Here is a 20,000-nt window from a genome sequence, read left to right as displayed (position 1 = left end):
AGGGTTGTTCCTGGCAAAATTCTGTAGAAAAATCCACATCGATAGGAAAAACAAATAAAACTGCATGCAGAAAAAAAAGAAGAAGAAGAAAAAAAATGGGTGGCGCTGTAGTGTAGCGACGCGCTCTCCCTGGGGAGAGCAGCCCGAATTTCACACAGAGAAATCTGTTGTGATAAAAAGAAATACAAATACAAATACAAAATTTGTAAGCTCGCGTTCCTGTGTACTGGGCGTTTGAATAGTTTTTTTTTAATTAAAAAAAAAACCAACCCAAATAAACACAGTCTCATAAAATTTGGACACACAATTGCTGAGGTATCAAATAAAGACAGCACAATGTTTCGTAACTCAAACTTCTAAAATACCTTCTGTACAGCAGGAGGTAAAAAATAATATTTTTTTCATGACGTAAAATGTGACGGTGGTATAGAATTTGTATAGGTGAAGGCTGCACTATTCATGAAAAAAAGCATTGTTTTCAACAAACCTCACTCTTAGAATCCCATTAGAGTGTAAATGATGAATGAATGGCAGCCTCTACAAACTGCAAGTGAACTTACTTCAACTCGAGGGTGTGGGTGGGAGGAGGGGAGGGGGGCGTGGTCTGTCATGCCTTGTAACTTTTGTCTGTGTGTGTCTTGCCCCATGCATGCTGGAAGTGTTGGAAAAGAAACATCAATCAAACAAACCCTTCCTCTGTTTCAACAGCCAATGGTTCATTAACATTTTCGCCACCAATCACCCTCTCCATTCCAACTGCCTGTCACTTGCCACTTCTACTGCCCCTCCCCCTTCCCCTGTCACTCACACCAGTTTCACTGTCCAATACACATTGCCCTCCTTCCGATGGACAAAAATAACTCTCCTTTCTCCATCCCCTTCCAAGTCAAAGCCATCCCTTTGATCTTGTAAACTGAGCACGAATTTCTTGTCTCTTTCGAGAATAACGTGTTTGAGCCCGCGAGGCCATTGTCACACGTGGAATACAGGTTGGAATACAAATTTCTTGAAACCTCAGTGACAAGCAAAGATTGGTCAATACCAGTGGTCTGATGTTTTGCTATGCTAATAAGGCAAGACAGGAGATCCATTCAGTATTGTCCATTCCCAGCTGTGTGAGGCGTGGAAATTTTTGAAAGTCAGAACGTGTACAGCGGTAATCAGTTGGGAACACCAGTCATTACCTGATATCAGGTAATTGGTAGGGAGTGAGCTAGTTGTCTCAGAACTTTCAATGTCGGATTTGTTCAACGGACAGGTTTAATGGGACAGGACAACAATAACAATAATAGAAGCAGCAGCAGCAGCAGTAGCAGTAGTAGTTGTAGTCAAGACGCTTTCCACTATAATGAAATTCTAGCCCAGATAGTTGGGACAGCAGTTACCTCCTCTGCTGTTCTGATGATCCTAGTCGAACATGACTGACTATCATACATACAGTACTATTAGTAGTAGTAGTAGCAGTGAGCAGCTGTAGCAGCAACGGTAGCAATAGTAACTGTAACAGCATTATAGCAGTATCTGTATCTGTATAATGAAAATCGGCATGAACCAATTCTGGCATAAAAGCACCGAAAGGAGTAGTTAGAACAGTTTGAAGTGACAGTAATACCGCTTCATGTCAGTACAGCGGTATAAAACGAAATATAGCCCACAATAGCAGAGGCAGCAAAACGAATATTAACAGCAGTTATACCCGCTCATAGCAATACAACGCTATAAAACGGAATATAGCCCGCAACAGCAGAGGCAGCAACATGAATACTAACAGCAGTAATACTGCTCATGTCAGTACAGCGGTATAAAACGAAATATAGCTCGCAACAGCATATGCAGCAACATGATTACCAACAGCAATAATACCGCTCATAGCAATACAACGGTATAAAATGATACATAGCCCGCAATAGCAGAGGCTGCAATATGAATACTAACAGCAGTTAAACCGCTCATGTCAGTACAGCGGTAAAAAACAATTTATAGCCCGCAATAGCAGAGGCAGCAACACGATGAATACTAACAGCAGTTATACCGCTTATAGCAATACAACGTTATAAAACGAAATATAGCCCGCAATAGCAGAGGCTGCAATATGAATACTAACAGCAGTTATACCGCTCATAGCAATACAACGGTATAAAACGAAATGTAGCCCGCAATAGCAGAGGCAGCAACACGACAAATACTAATAGCAGTTGTACCAGTATTATAGTAATAAGTACCAACGGAATGGGATGCAATAATCAGCCGTAATTCCGAGAACAATAACAATGGTATAAAATGGCATGCAGAGTTGATGATATTGTGAGCTCATTCAATCCGGCACCTGAGCTTTGCTTTGGCATCAAAATTCTATCATTGATTCATTTATATATATATATATATATATATATATATATATCAATGAATCAATGATATATGTATATATACCCAACACTCAGCATATATCAAAGATTGACATTAGTTTACAGTTGGACCAACAGCAGATTGGGAGCTGTTTTATCAATGGTTTCTCCATTGCAATGGGAAATCATTTATAGCTTAGTCTTTTGTGAAGGACTATGACTCTCAAACTAGGAGGCAAAAATGCACTGGCTCTTAGTGCTGCAGCCTTGGGGGCTAGTTGGCCTTTGGGAACCATCCCAACACCGACTGTCCTAAAACCCTCTTGGCCACAAGAGTGGTGATGTAACTTGGGCAAGAAACTCCACTATAATCAAATTCTAGGCCAGATAGTTGGGACAGCTGTTACCTTCTCCGCTGTTCTGATGGTCATAGTCGAACACGACTATCATACACTAATTAAAAATAAATAAATAAATAAAAGGAACTAACTTCTACAGTAGTTCTGGCTTTGTCGGCTTGTGTCAATTTAGAGGAAAAACTGGGTTGATACAAGAAACTTTCCTTCGTTTTTTCTGCATCACTATGACAGGGAGACCTGCCAAGACTAAACTCCATAGGGGTGAATGGGTTAAGACGTTGCAAGGTGTAAATAAAACGCAGTAAATGTATTTCAAACAATGTTTGCGGAAACGAAATTTACATTCGTCGTGGAAAACGCAGTAAATGTATTTCAAACATGTTAACAGTGTTTGCGGAAAAGAAATTTACATTCGTCATGTTTCCATTAATCATCAGTACTTTAAAGGGGGTCCTGCCGAAACTATGATTTCCCTAGGTATGAATGGGTTAACACGTTTAAGATTGAAATAAAACGCAGTAAATTTATTTCAAACATGTTAACAGTGTTTGCGGAAAAGAAATTTACATACGTCATGTGTCCTTTGATCTTCAGTACTTAAATATGGTCCCAAACAACAGCAGGCATTCCTGGGAATTCCCGATCACAGCCATTTACGATGGTAACTTTGTTGCGCCTGGTATATACTAATTAAATAATCCAGTTGATGATTTGATATTTCCCATGTTGATAGTTCTTTTTCTTTCTCTCATTAATTTGCACTCCATCCCCTCTTTATTTTGCTTGAAGTTTGCCCACGTGTCACCACCACAAAGCGAGCAAACATTAGAAATGAAAGATCCATTGTTTGCTGAAATACCTCTGTGACATGTAACATGGCTTTTGATGGTTATGCACTGTCTCTCTGTCTATCTGTCTCCCTGTGTGTGTGTGTGTGTGTGTGTGTGTGTGTGTGTGTGTGAATCATGTATTATAATTTCTTGACGGACGATTCATGCCACAATTATGTGATAAAAAAAAAATCCAGCTCCTTTTGTGAAATTGGACATCGTATGAACAAAAACACCAGGAGCTAATTTACAGCTGTGCTATTGAGACATCGTCGTTTCTTCATTATCCCTTAAACAGATTTCTTCCTTGATCATAAGTTAATTAATCTAGATCTGAAACTCTTCATCCTCATTCATGGGCTGCAACTCCCACGTTCACTCGTATGTACACGAGTGGGCTTTTACGTGTATGACCGTTTTTACCCCGCCATGTAGGCAGCCATACTCCGTTTTCGGGGGTGTGCATGCTGGGTATGTTCTTGTTTCCATAACCCACCGAACGCTGACATGGATTACAGGATCTTTAACGTGTGTATTTGATCTTCTGCTGGCGTAAACACACGAAGGGGGTTCAGGCACTAGCAGGTCTGCACATATGTTGATCGGAAAAAATCTCCACCCTTTACCCACCAGGCGCCGTTACCGATAATCGAACCTGGGACCCTCAGATTGAAAGTCCAACGCTTTAACCACTCGGTTATTGCTCCCGTCAGATCTGACTAAGGTCGGAAGGGGTTCAAGTGTTTTCGAACACTAGCCTCCAAGGAAATTAAAAAGAACACCTGAAAGAAATCTAGTCTATGAAAATAGCAGGTAAACATGGAAAAAGAAAGAAAGAAGACGAAGAAGAATGACTGAAGGTCAAAATAAGGGTATATCTGCGTAATATTTCGTTGGGACAAATTTGACTGGAAGCTAGGTGTGTGAAGGCAGAGGACAGGACATTTGAAGTGTGCTGAGGGTAGGACAGGACATTTGAAGTGTGCTGAGGGCAGGACAGGACATTTGAAGTGTGCTGAGGGCAGGACAGGACATTTGAAGTGTCCTGAGGGTAGGACAGGACATTTGAAGTGTGCTGAGGGTAGGATAGGACATTTGAAGTGTGCTGAGGGTAGGACAGGACATTTGAAGTGACATGGAAGCAGGACAGGACATTTGAAGTGTGCTGAGGGCAGGACAGGACAGGACATTTGAAGTGTGCTGAGTGCAGGACAGGACAGGACATTTGAAGTGTGCTGAGGGCAGGACAGGACAGGACATTTGAAGTGTGCTGAGGGCAGGACAGGACAGGACATTTGAAATGTCCTGAGGGCAGGACAGGACAGGACATTTGAAATGTCCTGAGGGCAGGACAGGACATTTGAAGTGTGCTGAGGGTAAGACAGGACATTTGAAGTGACATGAGGATAGGACAGGACATTTGAAGTGTCCCGAGGGCAGGACAGGACATTTGAAGTGTCCTGAGGGCAGGATAGGACATTTGAAGTGACATGAAGGTAGGACAGGACATTTGAAGTGTGCTGAGGGCAGGACAGGACATTTGAAGTGTGCTGAGGACAGGACAGGACATTTGAAGAGACATGAGGGTAAGACAGGACATTTGAAGTGTGCTGAGGGCAGGACAGGACATTTGAAGTGTCCTGAGGGCAGGACAGGACATTTGAAGTGTGCTGAGGGCAGGACAGGACATTTGAAGTGTCCTGAGGACAGGACAGGACATTTGAAGTGACATGAGGGTAGGACAGGACATTTGAAGTGACCTGAGGGCAGGACAGGACATTTGAAGTGTGCTGAGGGTAGGACAGGACATTTGAAGTGACATGAGGGTAGGACAGGACATTTGAAGTGACATGAGGGCAGGACAGGACATTTGAAGTGTGCTGAGGGCAGGGCAGGACATTTGAAGTGTCCTGAGGGCAGGACAGGACATTTGAAGTGTGCTGAGGGTAGGACAGGACATTTGAAGTGAGCTGAGGGCAGGACAGGACATTTGAAGTGTCCTGAGGGCAGGACAGGACATTTGAAGTGACATGAGGGCAGGACAGGACATTTGAAGTGTGCTGAGGGCAGGACAGGACATTTGAAGTGACATGAGGACAGGACAGGACATTGAGTGTCTGAGGCAGGACAGGACATTTGAAGTGTGCTGAGGGCAGGACAGGACATTTGAAGTGACATGAGGACAGGACAGGGACATTTGAAGTGACCTTCTTCCTCCCCATATAGATGGAAGCCACCACTCCAGGTGATACACTTGTTTTCTGACGGTGTCAGGGCACAGGCAGAGAGGAAGCCAGCGGTAGGAGGGTGTGGGGGCGGGGGCTGGGGCGGGGGTGGGGGTGGGGGGTGTGTGCCAGAGGGCAACAGGGGAACTCATTTGTTGACTCCCGTGAGTTGTGGGCCTTGTCTCCAGCACTCCATCATCACCCCCCCCTTGGAGTCAGGGACCACACACACACACACACACCGAGAAGTTTGATGCATGGTTAGTCTTTTTTTTTCTTTTCTTTTTTTTAAATACTGGAAAATATATATATGAATATATCAACAGCACGCGTGCGTTGGCCGAATGGTTAAGAGCGCTGGATTATCGTCCGAGTTTCCTGAGTTCGATCCTCCGCTTCGGCGCACATGGAGGGCTAAGGGTGGAGACAGATTTTTTTCGACCTCCAATGTGCAGTCCTTCACCCTATTCGCGTGTATCCGCATGCAAAGGATCAAATACGCGCGTTAAAGTTCCCGTAATCCATGTCAGTGTTCGGTGGGTAATGGAGACACGAGAATAGCCAACATGTATCAACCGGTACAGCCCAGTCATCGGCAAGTCGATGTTGGTCGTGGAAGGGAAAGACAGAAAAGAATAAAAACCGAAAGATGCTATCTTATTGCGCCTGTTGCTGCTGCTGTTGTTACCGCTACCGCTAATACCGTTACTGCTGCCGCTCATGTTCATGACGTCCACACACACACACACACACAGACACACGGACACAGACACAGACACAGACACACAGACACAGACACACAGACACACAGACACACACACACACACACAACACACACACAGAGACACAGACACAGACAGACAGACACACGCAGACAGACACACTCAGAGAGACAGACAGACAGACAGACAGACACACACACACACACACACACACACACACACACACACAGACTGTTTGAAATTGGTGATTCATTAGACCGAGTTGTTGTCACGCGTTCACACACACACACACACACACACACACACACACACACACACACACACACACACACACACACACACACCACACCACACAGAGGCTGTTTAAAGAGTGATTCAACACACACACACACACACACACACACACACACACACACTGACACACACACCACACACAAACAGAGAGACTGTTTAAAGGGTTGATTTAACAGACAGGGTTGCTGTCATGTACACACACACACACACACACACACACACACATACACATACACACACACGCACACACACACGCACACGGAGAAAAATGAGATTCGTTATCATTTTTCACTCCTAGACCGTCTGGCGACATCACCAAACCCAATTTTTAAACAAGTCGCTCATTCAGTCCTTCGCTTCGTACAAAAGCTGTCAGGCCCGTGGTTTGCATCGCTGTCAAGCCAGCTCGCTTCGGTAGTGATCTCAGCGAAGTGTTCGTCACTTTCCCGGGGTGTGAAGAAGGTGTTGTGTTGTTTGCCTTTGGAGAAAGGTCAGAATTTGAGGATATATTTTTGTTTGTCTATCAGCAGAGTCGTGTGTGACATCATGTGTTGAAATTACGGCTGTAACACTGTTTAAAAAAAAAATTAAATTGATTTTATTTATTTAAGAAAATATATATCTGAGATCGTGTGTGCATTATGTGTAACATTGTTGGCTTCTGGTGTTATGTTCTCCTAGTATATAGCGCCTTTCCCCTGTGCTCTGCTAGCTTTGTTTGTAGTGCTCTGAGATGCACTTTCGGTTCTTGCTTGCTGTATGCATGTAAAGGACAACCCCCCCATCCCCCAAAAAAAAAACAACAACACACACACGAAAAAACAAAAAAACCCGACCCCCCCCCCCCCCTCACCTTTCATTAATTCACAGACTAATAAAGAGTCTGAAAAAGACGTAACTGATTTAACCCCCGATCTTGAAGTCATCGCACAACAAAGAGTCCAGGTGCCAGTTGCATTGCTTGGTTCTAACTTTTTGACAGTTACACGTGATTAAATGCCTACGTTAACCGAAATACACCATTGGTCAGTTCCATACTACACGCAGTTAGTAGCGGGTTACGACCATACTAGGCTCTTCCGTCCGAACCTGGAATCTATACGTATACAGACAGTCGTGGAATGTCGTGCCCAGAGAGGGACAGTGTTTCGTTTTCTTCCTTTCGTCTTTCTTTCCTTCTTTCTGTCTAATCCTTCTTCTTCTTCTTCTGCGTTCGATGTTTTGGCTGCGTCAGACGGTCACCCCTGTCGCCACGATGTAACCCACGGTCTTCTCCAGGTCGTGGCGGTCTCCCCAAAGCTGCGCCTGTAGCTCTGTGCCCCCTGGCCAGGTTTGACGCCATAGAGCTTCATGGGTTGGGCAGTGTTGGAGGATGTGTTCAGGGGTCTGGGGTCCAGTGCCACATGGACACTCATCAGTGTGGGCGATCTTCATACGGTGAAGGTGACTCAGTAGTCGGCAGTGGCCAGTTCTCAGTCTGAAGAGGACTGTCTGCTGGTGTCTCTGGAGCTGGTGGATTGGATCGACACCACTGTTTGCACCCAGCCTTCTCTTCCACTGGTTCTGGTAACGGTTGTGGATGATGGTCCTGGCCTCTCTGTAGGTCACGGGGTGGCTGAACTGCTTCATTTTGCTGCCTGCCTTGGAGAGAGCATCGGCCTTTTCGTTCCCCGTGACCCCACAGTGAGAAGGAACCCACTGAACAGTGACAGTCGACCGTTTTGAAAGGTCATGAAGGGCTGCTTTGATGTTTGTCTAATCCAAGAGTTTGTCCAAAGCAATGAAGTGACCGTGTAGTCCGTGTCTGCTGAGGACGGTTTCATCCTGATGACAGATTGGAAAATATCAAGTCCATAGTATTCTGCAGACAGATTCCCACTTCAACTGGAAAATTTCTTCTTCTTCCTCGTTCGCCTCCCGTTAGATGAGCAGCCCGGTGTCCTCGATGAAGGCTGCCGTCCGTCGCAGCTCCTCCAGGGTGCCGTGCAGCTTGGCTTCCACTGCTGTCGGTGTTGGCCAGTACTTCCTCCTGGATGTTGCATGCGTCGTACAGTAACTGGAAAATTGGACCCACGACTTTGGAACGCGATTTATCGTAAATTAAATTTTATTGATTTATTTGTTTATTTATTCATTAATCCATATGTTTATTTATTCATCCAGTTATTTATTTTTTCATCTGTTAATTTATTTATCTATTCTTAATAAATCTGAAGAAGACTTTAATAAAAACTCAGCCTCTCGGGACGGTGGGGGGGGGGGGGGGGATGTAGAGACTATGCGCCAATGGTTGCTGCGCCATTTTGATTAAAGAAAATACAACATAGTCATTACTGAACTGTTTCTACAATGCTGAAACACTGATTTATGCTGACTCACATCCAGGAGACAGTTGCATTGCTCGGACGGAAGAGCCTAGTATGGTCTAACCCGCTACTAACTGTGTGTCGTATAGAACAATACAGCTGAAAGTCATTAGTTCTACAACGTGTGTCGCTTGCGTTAGTCGAATACCATTGTTTTAGGAAACCGCTTTCCTCTGCTTTGTGGAAATCGGCATCACTCCACCGTTGCAAAAATGTCTGTAATTTCCTCAAGCAACATGTCAGCATAATGTGTGGGCCTGTTCAGTTCCGGTTTTGTGTATAGTACACGGGAAGCAGTTCCAATTTTCTTTAAAGGTAATGTGATGTATGTCAGTACGTGTAAGCTTGGTTATGGAAAACACGAACACATTCCGAAAATGAAGTATGGCTGCGGAAATGATTAATCAAATACAGTCATGCAAGTAAAATTGCGCTTTTGCATATCTTTATCGGATCTCGATTTTACTCGAATGTGCCACATTGTTGCGTAACATCAACAAAATAACCTACCCAAGTTGCTCACGAATGCCGAACAGAATCAGTATCAGTATCAGTAGCTCAAGGAGGCGTCACAGCGTTCGGACAAATCCATATACGCTACACCACAAGAACAATAAACAAATAAAAGGGACAATAATGTTAAAAAAACAACAACAACAAACAAGCCGAACAATAAACAATAAACAAATAAGCCGAACAATAAACAGTTTCAGTTTCAGTAGCTCAAGGAGGCGTCACTGCGTTCGGACAAATCCATATACGCTACACCACAAGAACAATAAACAAATAAGCCGAACAATAAACAATAAGCCGAACGCCGAACAAATATTTCGGTCCAGACACTAGTGTTCAGGACAGACGAGATTGTAACTGCTCTGAACTCTCATTCGATCTTTCTCCACAGTTGTCAGCCCCTTTCGGCAACGTGCTTCACGATGCGAATGATGATTCATCACGGCGAAATGTCCTTCATGGAGCACTGGTTGAAAAGTATTAAAAAAAAAAAAAAAATCTAAACTGGCACTGTATTTCGCTGCTGTTCACAATATGCAAGCGAACATCATATCTTTTTCCGGTTAGTACCAAGGTTTTTTTTTTAAAAATTTTTTTTTTACAATGTTCGTCTGCTCGATGTGGAACTCAGAGCAACAACAGTAACGACTATATATATATATATATATATTTTTTTTCTGGATTAAAAATTGCAGTCGCGATTGTTTTGCAGTAGAATAAGAGGAAACTACCAAACCTTTCTAGCATGACCGATTTTACGAGACTTTAATGAGTTAAATGACCGACTGCCTGCCAAATCGATGGGTCATTTCAAATTTGCATGCGTCAATGATAGTCGATGACCGACGTGAAATGTAGACCTTGGTGTGTGTGTGTGTGTGTGTGTGTGTGTGTGTGTGTGTGTGTGTGTGTGTGTGTGTGCGCGCGCGTGTGCATGTTTGTGTGTTTGTATAGATATATAGATATATATGATACTGCCAAAGAAAATGATTATTTTTGTGACAACGCAGTTTGTTCCACCCAAACACGGAAATTTCTTTCTTCAAAGAAGAAGAAGAAAAAACAAAGAAACAAACAAACAAACAAACAAAGAGAGCTCACATCATCAAAGAAAAATAACAGAGGTTTCATGAAGATTACTGTTCATTCTTTTCTTTCCTTTGTGTTCTGTTCTGTGTTATTTGTGACCTACTTGTTGGAGAAAAAATGGGGGTGGGGTGCGGGGGGTGGGGGCAGGGCAGTAACAACAAAAATTACACACACACACACACACACACACACACACAGACACACGCACGCACGCACACACACGCACACACACATGATTCTACATGAATGCTGAAGTAGTATAGAAAATGTATCCAGAAATCGGTTCAAGAAATTGCTTATAGATTCAAATAATCAATAATTATTACCAATATTGTGTAAACACCAAGAATGCGGCTAATCCCAAAGATTTTCTAGATTTGACACCAACAGCACATTCAAACAAATTACAAGTCTAATGTACAGAATTCGTCTAATGCCTTTCGTACAAAATTTTCAAAAAATGTAAAATGTATGTGCGGTAAACAAATAACTGTAAGCCACCTACTCATTCATTGTCCAATCATATGACAGTTAATTCCAAAAGAAGTAGTTGATGACCTTTCTACCAATATATAATCCATTAACTACTGAAAATATTTTGAATGATTATTCATTGATTAGAAAGTTTTCGGAAATTTTAAACTCCAGTCCAGTTGGTATCCTCCTTTGATGTATTTTGATTAATGTCGTTATTTATATTTACATTGTTGAAAGTTAATACTTGTTGATATGCATACACATATCCCTCCTATGACACCTCATTCATTACACACCACAATCTCTTTAACTTTAATTTCTCATGATATACTTTTCCTCTAATACATATCATTAACACTTTCTTACACTAATATTCACATGCATTCCCTTTTTTTCACCCACTGCCACTCCTCTTTCTGTCTAATAACACTTGTAGTGAGTTTCAGTTTCAGTTTCAGTAGCTCAAGGAGGCGTCACTGCGTTCGGACAAATCCATATACGCTACACCACATCTGCCAAGCAGATGCCTGACCAGCAGCATAACCCAACGCGCTTAGTCAGGCCTTGAGAAAAAAAGAAAAAGAAAAAAAAAGTGTGAATAAATAATAGATAAATACATAAAAAAAGAACTACTACTACTAATAATAATATGTATAAGGCGCAAAAACTTGATGAAGTCAACTATAAGCGTACATAAATAAATAAATAATAATTTTATTTAAAAAAAAAGAAAAAAAAGTAGTAGAAGTAGTAGTAGTAGTAGTAGTAGTAGTAATAAAAAAAATAAAAAAAAGACAACAATTATGATAAATAAGCAAATAAATGTAAAACATGGAGACACACATTCACACATACACCCACATATGCAGAGTGAATAGAAGTGAATTGTAGTGAATAGAAGTTAAACTGAAGACCTCACACACGAGAAAAACGCCTTTCCCTTCCATTTTCAGAAGCACCAGTGCCGTGGTTTAGTTGACGATGATGCCTCGGGTTCTAATCGTCTTTGTTTTCTTCGTCTTCAAGTTCTTCACTCTTCTTCTCTACATCTTCAGTAGCTCTGGTAAGTTGAACGAGTTTCTTCTGTAGCAAGGACTGTTGTGGACGACACGTTGCCCTGTCTCTGCTAAGTCTAAGAACACCATCGTAATGTGTTCTGCAAATTTCAGGCATGGAAAAAATGAGTGTCGAAAAGTTGGTATGGTTGTTTTGTTGTTGTTGTTGTTGTTTTTGATGATGATGATGATGATGTTGCTGTTGTTTTGTTGTTGTTTTTCGACGCTTTTGATTAGATAATATTGACCATTATCGTTGTTTTCATTGTTTTCTATTTTTGGGGGGCAAATCTTAAACCTGTTAATGTTGATATCAACATCAAAGTGAGAGCTGTATGATATCAGTGGTTTCTCCATTGCAATGGGAAGTCTTTTACAGCTTAGTCTTTTGTGAAGGACTATGACTCAAACTGGGAAACAAGATTGCACTGGCTCTAAGTGCTGTAGCCTTGGTGGGCTAGTTGTCCTTGGGAACCACAGCAGCAGTAATAGCAGCAGCAGCAGCAGCAGCAGCAGCAGCAGTAGTAGTAGTAGTAGCAGCAGCAGCAGCAGCAGCAGCAACAGTAGTAGTAGCAGTGCAGCAGCAGCAGTAGTAGTAGTAATAGCAGTAGTAGTAGTAGTAGTAGTAGTAGTAGTAGCAGCAGCAGCAGTACTAGTAGTAGTAATGTACATTTGCACAGCACCTTTTCTCTCCAAGAGTTCAGGGCGCTGTACACGAAAGAAAAAGTTACAAATTACATGAACCACTTACATGACCACTCTCTCCCTCTCCCCCCCTCCCCCCCTCCCCTCTCTCTCATTCCTCATTCATGCAAAGTCAGTTGCGAGGCATGGGGCGCTGTTGGAAAAAACAGGAAACCCAGAGTGTAACAACAGCAACAATATTGCTGCTGATGATGATGATAATAATAATATCATTATCATCATCATCATCATCATCGTCGTCATCGTCATCATTGTCGTCATCGTCATCATCATCATCATCGTCGTCGTCGTCATCATCATTATCATTATTATTATTATTATTGTTGTTGTTGTTGTTGTCGTTGTTGTTATTATTATTGTCATCATCACCATCACCATCATCATCATCATAATTATTATCATTATTATTATTGTTCTTGTTGTTGTTTTTACACTCTTGGTTTCCTAATAATGATGATGATGATGATGATACTACTACTACTACTACTTCTACTAACAACAATAATATCATTATCATCATTACTACTACCACCATCATTATCATCATCATCACTATCATTATCATGATTGTTATTATTATCATCGTCCTCTTCCTCCTCCTCATTATTATGATGATATTATTATCATAATCACTACTGCTGCTGCTGCTGCTACTAGTACTGCTACTACTACTACTACTACTACTGCATGCAGTCACCAGGTAAATACAGTACAGACTGTGCAGTCTATTTTCCCTGAGTACGCCTTGATGACGTCATGTTTCTATTTTCAGAGCGTGGGCACTGGTCTTTGGTCCAATCAGAACGTGTCCGTGGTTCATATTTTCCCGTCTGTACAAGATATAGCTGAATTTCATTGTGTTTTTACTTCACGCATATTTAGGACAATGCGTACAAGCTGCCTTTGTCTAGTATTTTTATGTATCTAGTTTGAAGTGGAGCGTGAATAGCATGTCAAAGTTCTTTTTTTTTTTTTAACATCAAAAGCTTATTGTTTAAAACAACAACAACAACAAAAAATCACAAAAAACAACAGTTATTATTTTTTGTAATTTTTTATTATTATCATCATAACATCATCATCATCATTATTATTATTGTTGTTGTTGTTGTTGTTATCACATATTTTATATATAAAAAACTATTCAGCTGTTCTTTTCATTGTTCCGCTGTGATACACATGTTAAAACTATATCTTGGGAAATATCTTTCCAAACAGAAGCATGTATATAAAAAGATAGTAACAAAATAAATGGTAGTATATTTTACATCAGATACAAGTCCATTTGATGGGAAATTTACAATGTAAATATATATACTTATAAACATATATAAACATATATATATATATTTGTTAACGTAAATGAATAATCTGTGTACTTTTGTTTTTGTTTTTTTTGCACATAGGAAAAATAATACACCCGCCTTCCCCCCAAAACAAACAAACAAACAACAACAACCAAACCAACAACCCCCCCCCCCCCCAACCTATCAACACCACCACCACCACGCATAATCTTTTTTGTTTTTTTTTGGTGGGGCTTTCATTCTACTTCCCCCCACTGATCATTATAACCATCATTAGAATTATTGTTTTCTTTCTTGTATTTGGTGGGGCCTCCATTCAGCCTCTTTTTTAAAATTTTTTAAAATTATTTTTAAAATTATTATTATTATTTTTCTAGTGTGTGTGTGTGTGTGTGTGTGTGTGTGTGTGTGTGTGTGTGTGTGTGTGTGTGTGTGTGTGTGTTTGAATTTTTTCTTCTTTTTTTCCCCTTGTACACAAGGTTATATTTTGACATTTCACGACGTCAGTGTGATTCAACATTCACATAGCAAAACATCTGGTCCATCAATGATCATCGAAAAAAATCATTAATTTGTTGAGATACAATGGTTACTTTTCAATACGATAATACTTATAATAGTAATAATAAGATGAAGAACAATAACAAATAATAAAGAACAAGATAAACAAGATACCAAATGTCACATCATGGCATGTATTCATGTTGACATAGCTTCAAGGAGCACCAGATTTTTAAAAATATTTTTTATAAAGCGTTATTACAGGATTAATATAATTATGTTATCCATTACCTGTGGCAGCTTCCTTCTTTTATCAAAATTAATGTACAAACATGTCAAATTTTGCAGTATATTCATTTTTGATATCGTTAAAAATTCTATCAAACATGCATCATTCATATACTGTATTATGATGACAGTTTTCATTTTACTCAATGTTCTATTACCATCCATCCTCTTCTTTTTCTCTCTCTCGCTTCTTTCCCTTTCTTCTACCTCATTTCACCTATCATCTGACACAGCAACTGCCCCAGTGTGTCTTGAGGAGTCTATCTTAAGTGTGTTTGATGACTGTAAACATCTGCCTGGGTTTTTTTTTTTTTATACCTCCACCCCACAATCTATTTCTCGAGTACTGGGACTGAGTGAAATAGTGTCAAGTCTTATAAATCAAAACTATTTAAAAAAACAACAAAACAACAAGAAGAAGAAAACTATATACACACTCACAAACACCAAATCAGAACAGACGAACCTACTTAAAAAAGAAAAAAAAAAGAAGAAAAAAAGAAAGAAAAAAAAAGCCAACACAATTGCGGCAAAAGATCAGGAGACTTTTCCCCGCCTGCATTCATGGACTGCAAATTCTACGTGCATGACTACCCTTTTACCTGCCACGCAGGCAGCCATGCTCCGTGCTCAGGGTGTACATGCATGCCTGGCATGCTCCAGCCAGCCGCTGACATGAACAACAGGCTATTCAACATGCACATTTGATCTTCTGCATACATAGAGGCTTCATGCTCTAGCAGGTTTGCAATCTCCACCCTTTCCCCATCAGGTACGCTGAAAGTAGGTATCGAATTAAATATGCATGTTAAAGATCCTGCAGTGCATGTCAACATCCAGTGGATCATGGAAACAAAAACATACCCAGCATGCACTCACCAAGAAGTAAATGTCGAGTGATGGCCTAGAGGTAACGCGTCCGCACAGGAAGCGAGAGAATCTGAGCACGCTGGTTCGAATCACGGCTAAGCTGCCGATATTTTCTCCCCCTCCACTAGACCTTGAGTGGTGGCCTGGACGCTAGTCATTCGGATGAGACGATAAACCGAGGTCCCGTGTGCAGCATGCACTTAGCGCACGTAAAAGAACCCACGGCAACAAAACGGTTGTTCCTGGCAAAATTCTGTAGAAAAAGCCACTTGGATAGGAAAAACAAACAAACAAACGAAAAAACAAAACAAAAAACAAAACAAAACAAACAAAAAACAACAATTGCAGGCATGAAAAAAATGCAAAAAATGGGTGGCGCTGTAGTGTAGCGACGCGCTCTCCCTCAGGAGAGCAGCCCGAATTTCACACAGATAAATCTGTCGTGATAAATACAAATACAAATACCCTGAAAACGGAGCATGGCTGCCAACATAGCAGGACAAAAACAAACGCTCGTACACGTAGAAGCCTACTCGTAAAAGCAAGTAAACGTGGGAGTTGCAGCCCACGAATGCAGAGGAAAAAGAATAGACATAAGTTCTCATACAAAAACAACAACAACAAAACAACAACAACCCAAAAACCTGTCAACTCTATGTCGATGCCTACAGAAGTGCACACGCCTCTTTGAAACAATCTGAAACTTAATTTTTTTTTTAATCCCCATTGTCAGTATGTGTGTGATGCATGTAACATTACTGAACAATATAGCTCAACGCACGAGTGCTTGAAAACAATAATTTTCTTTTTGTGTCTTTGTCACAGGAGCTTGGATGTTATAAATGCCTGTTACAACGATTATTTATTATTATCATAATCATTATCATTAATATTATCATGACTTTCATTATCTATGAGTATAGTTGCTGTTGTTGTATAGTCATTATCATTGTTATTGTATTCAGGACTGAACATTACAACAGATCAGTTGGCTTTGCTCTTAGTTTTCATATTATATTTTTTATGTTCACCTTCACCTTCACCTCTCCCGTAGTCTGGGTTCAGACCGTTGGGGCACCGCTGCTGACCTGGCCACCACTCCTCTCCACTCTTCACGGTTTTCTGATTTCCTCAGGGCGTCACCGAGCGTCAAGCCTGTCCACCCCCGGATGTTGTCTTCCCATCTCTTCTTCTGCCGTCCTCTCCTTCTGCCTCCTTGTACGGTGCCTTGCAGGAACGTTTTGGCAAGACCAGATGATCGGGAGATGTGTCCATACCATCTAAGTTTGCGTTTTTTCACTATGGACAGAAGGTCTTCGTAGGGTCCAATACTTTGCTGGATTCTGTTCTTCACTTCCGTGTTAGTGATGTGGTCTCTGTAGGTTTATGTTAAAAAGGAATATACACAATTTATATACCAAACATGACTGAAATACCAACAGGGAAAAGAACTGTTGAATGAATCTAATACAGAGAAAATCTGCAAGATCTTGCTGCTACATTATAACTGAAACTTCATCGTGAACCAGAATTTTCATCAGTTGAACTGTAGAATGTGGACTCAGCAAGCAAGTGGGATTTTTCCTCCCATCCCTCCGGCCCGCCAGACCGGAAGCTAAGCTATTGGTAGTGTTTTGCCTTTATTAATTTTTTTTTTTTTTTTCATATTTCAGATTCGCCACACAATCTGTTAGAATCGTTCTCCTCCTCTTCAAGCTCTCGGTATGACGTCATAGTTGACGATAACACCCTAACTACTGATGGCTTACAGGAGGGTTTACGAAAGTTAACAGGTGAGCTGTGTTTTGTTTTCACATTCGTATGACTAAATGCGTGGGAGAGAGAGAGAGAGAGAGAGAGAGAGAGAGAGAGAGAGAGCCTTTTGTGTTGTGTTGATCATTACATCGTAGTCTACCATGTCATTCTTTGCTTCATTTTCAGATGCATGGGATAAAACAACAAAAACACCCCCCAAAACAACAACAACAACAACAACAGACAAGAACAAATAACAAAACCAAAACAAGCAAACAAACAAACAACAACAAGTAACACCACCACCCGAAAAACAACAAAAACAACAAAAAAACAAAACAAACAACAACAACAAAAAACAAACAAACAAACAAACAAGAAAACACAAACAAACACCAACAACAACAATAACAACAACTCCAACAACTTTTTTGTAAAATGCTGTCAACATTGTTCCATGTTTTCCAAGGAGTATATATGTCCCCCCCCCCCTCTCACCTCCCCCCCCCCCCACCATACCCCCCGAACCAGAGACTAAACTAGATGTGAGTTGGAGACCACGGTGTTAACTTTGTAACAACAAGCAGGCCCGGAGCAACTGTCGCTCCACAGCTTGCAGCCGTTGGTGCACGGGGATTATTATTATTATGATGATTATTATAATCATCATCGTTATTATTATTAATATTATTATTATTATTATTATTATTAGTAGTAGTAGTAGTAGTAGTAGTATCATCATTATTATTATTATTATTATTATTATTATTATTAGTAGTAGTAGTAGCAGTATCATTATTATTATTATTATTATTATCATCATCGTCATCGTTATTCTTCTTCTTCTTATCATTATTATTAGTAGCATCATCATCATCATTATTATTATTATTATTATTATTATTATTATTATTATTATTATTATCCATGACTGCCTTCATGGCGGTGATAAAAACAGTCATACACGTAAAAGCCCATTCATTAATACGAGCGAACGTGACCGTCGCAGCCAACGAACGAATGATGATGATGACGATGATTATCATTATAACGCCTAACGCATGATGATGATGACGATGATTATCATTATAACGCCTAACGAATGATGATGATGACGATGATTATCATTATGACGCCTAACGCATGATGATGATGACGATGATTATCATTATAACGCCTAACGCATGATGATGATGAGGATGATTATCATTATAACGCCTAACGCATGATGATGATGGCGATGATTATCATTATAACGCCTAACGAATGATGATGATGACGATGATTATCATTATAACGCCTAAAGCATGATGATGATGATGATGATTATCATTATAACGCCTAACGAATGATGATGATGACGATGATTATCATTATAACGCCTAACGCATGATGATGACGACGATGATTATCATTATAACGCCTAACGAATGATGATGATGACGATGGTTATCATTATAACGCCTAACGAATGATGATATTGATGACGATGATTATCATTATAACGCCTAACGCATGATGATGATGACGATGATTATCATTATAACGCCTAACGCATGATGATGATGATTATCATTATAACGCCTAACGCATGATGATGATGACGATGATTATCATTATAACGCCTAACGAATGATGATGATGATGATGATGATCATGATAATGCCTAACGAATGATGATGATGACGATGGTTATCATTATAACGCCTAACGAATGATGATGATGACGATGATTATCATTATAACGCCTAACGCATGATGATGATGATGATGATTATCATTATAACGCCTAACGAATGATGATGATGACGATGATTATCATTATAACGCCTAACGAATGATGATGATGATGATGATGATGATCATGATAACGCCTAACGAATGATGACGATGATGATGACGACGACGACGACAACGATGATGATGATGATGATGATGATTATAACGCCTAACGAATGATGACGATGATGATGACGACGACGACGATGACGACGACGACAACGATGATGATGATGATGATTATCATTATAACGCCTAACGAATGATGATGATGATGATGATGATTATAACGCCTAATAAATGATGATGATGATGATGCTTATAACGCCTAACAAATGATGACGATGATTATCATTATAACGCCTAACGAATGATGATGATGATGATGATGATGATTATAACGCCTAACGAATGATGATGATGATGATGATGATGATGATGATGATTATAACGCCTAACGAATGATGATGATGATCATCATCATCATGATAACGCCTAACTTCGGGCACAGATCAAACTC

General features: G+C 40.5%; 1 protein-coding gene across 1 annotated transcript in view; it reads left to right on the top strand.

Annotated features, from left to right (window-relative positions):
* LOC143290253 (carbohydrate sulfotransferase 6-like) overlaps positions 1 to 20,000 on the top strand; it is a 41,023-nt gene that overhangs the window by 13,546 nt on the left and 7,477 nt on the right. The window contains exons 2-3 of the mRNA XM_076599593.1: positions 12,174 to 12,283; positions 17,620 to 17,739. Of these exons, the coding sequence (XP_076455708.1) occupies positions 12,202 to 12,283; positions 17,620 to 17,739 (202 nt within the window). The 5' untranslated portion in view covers positions 12,174 to 12,201. The remainder of the gene's footprint in view (positions 1 to 12,173; positions 12,284 to 17,619; positions 17,740 to 20,000) is intronic.

The sequence above is a fragment of the Babylonia areolata genome, chromosome 15 (assembly GCF_041734735.1).
Source record: "Babylonia areolata isolate BAREFJ2019XMU chromosome 15, ASM4173473v1, whole genome shotgun sequence".
Classification (NCBI taxonomy): domain Eukaryota; kingdom Metazoa; phylum Mollusca; class Gastropoda; order Neogastropoda; family Buccinidae; genus Babylonia; species Babylonia areolata.
Note: the sequence above shows the minus strand (reverse complement) of the source record. Positions and strands in the feature narration are given on the sequence as shown.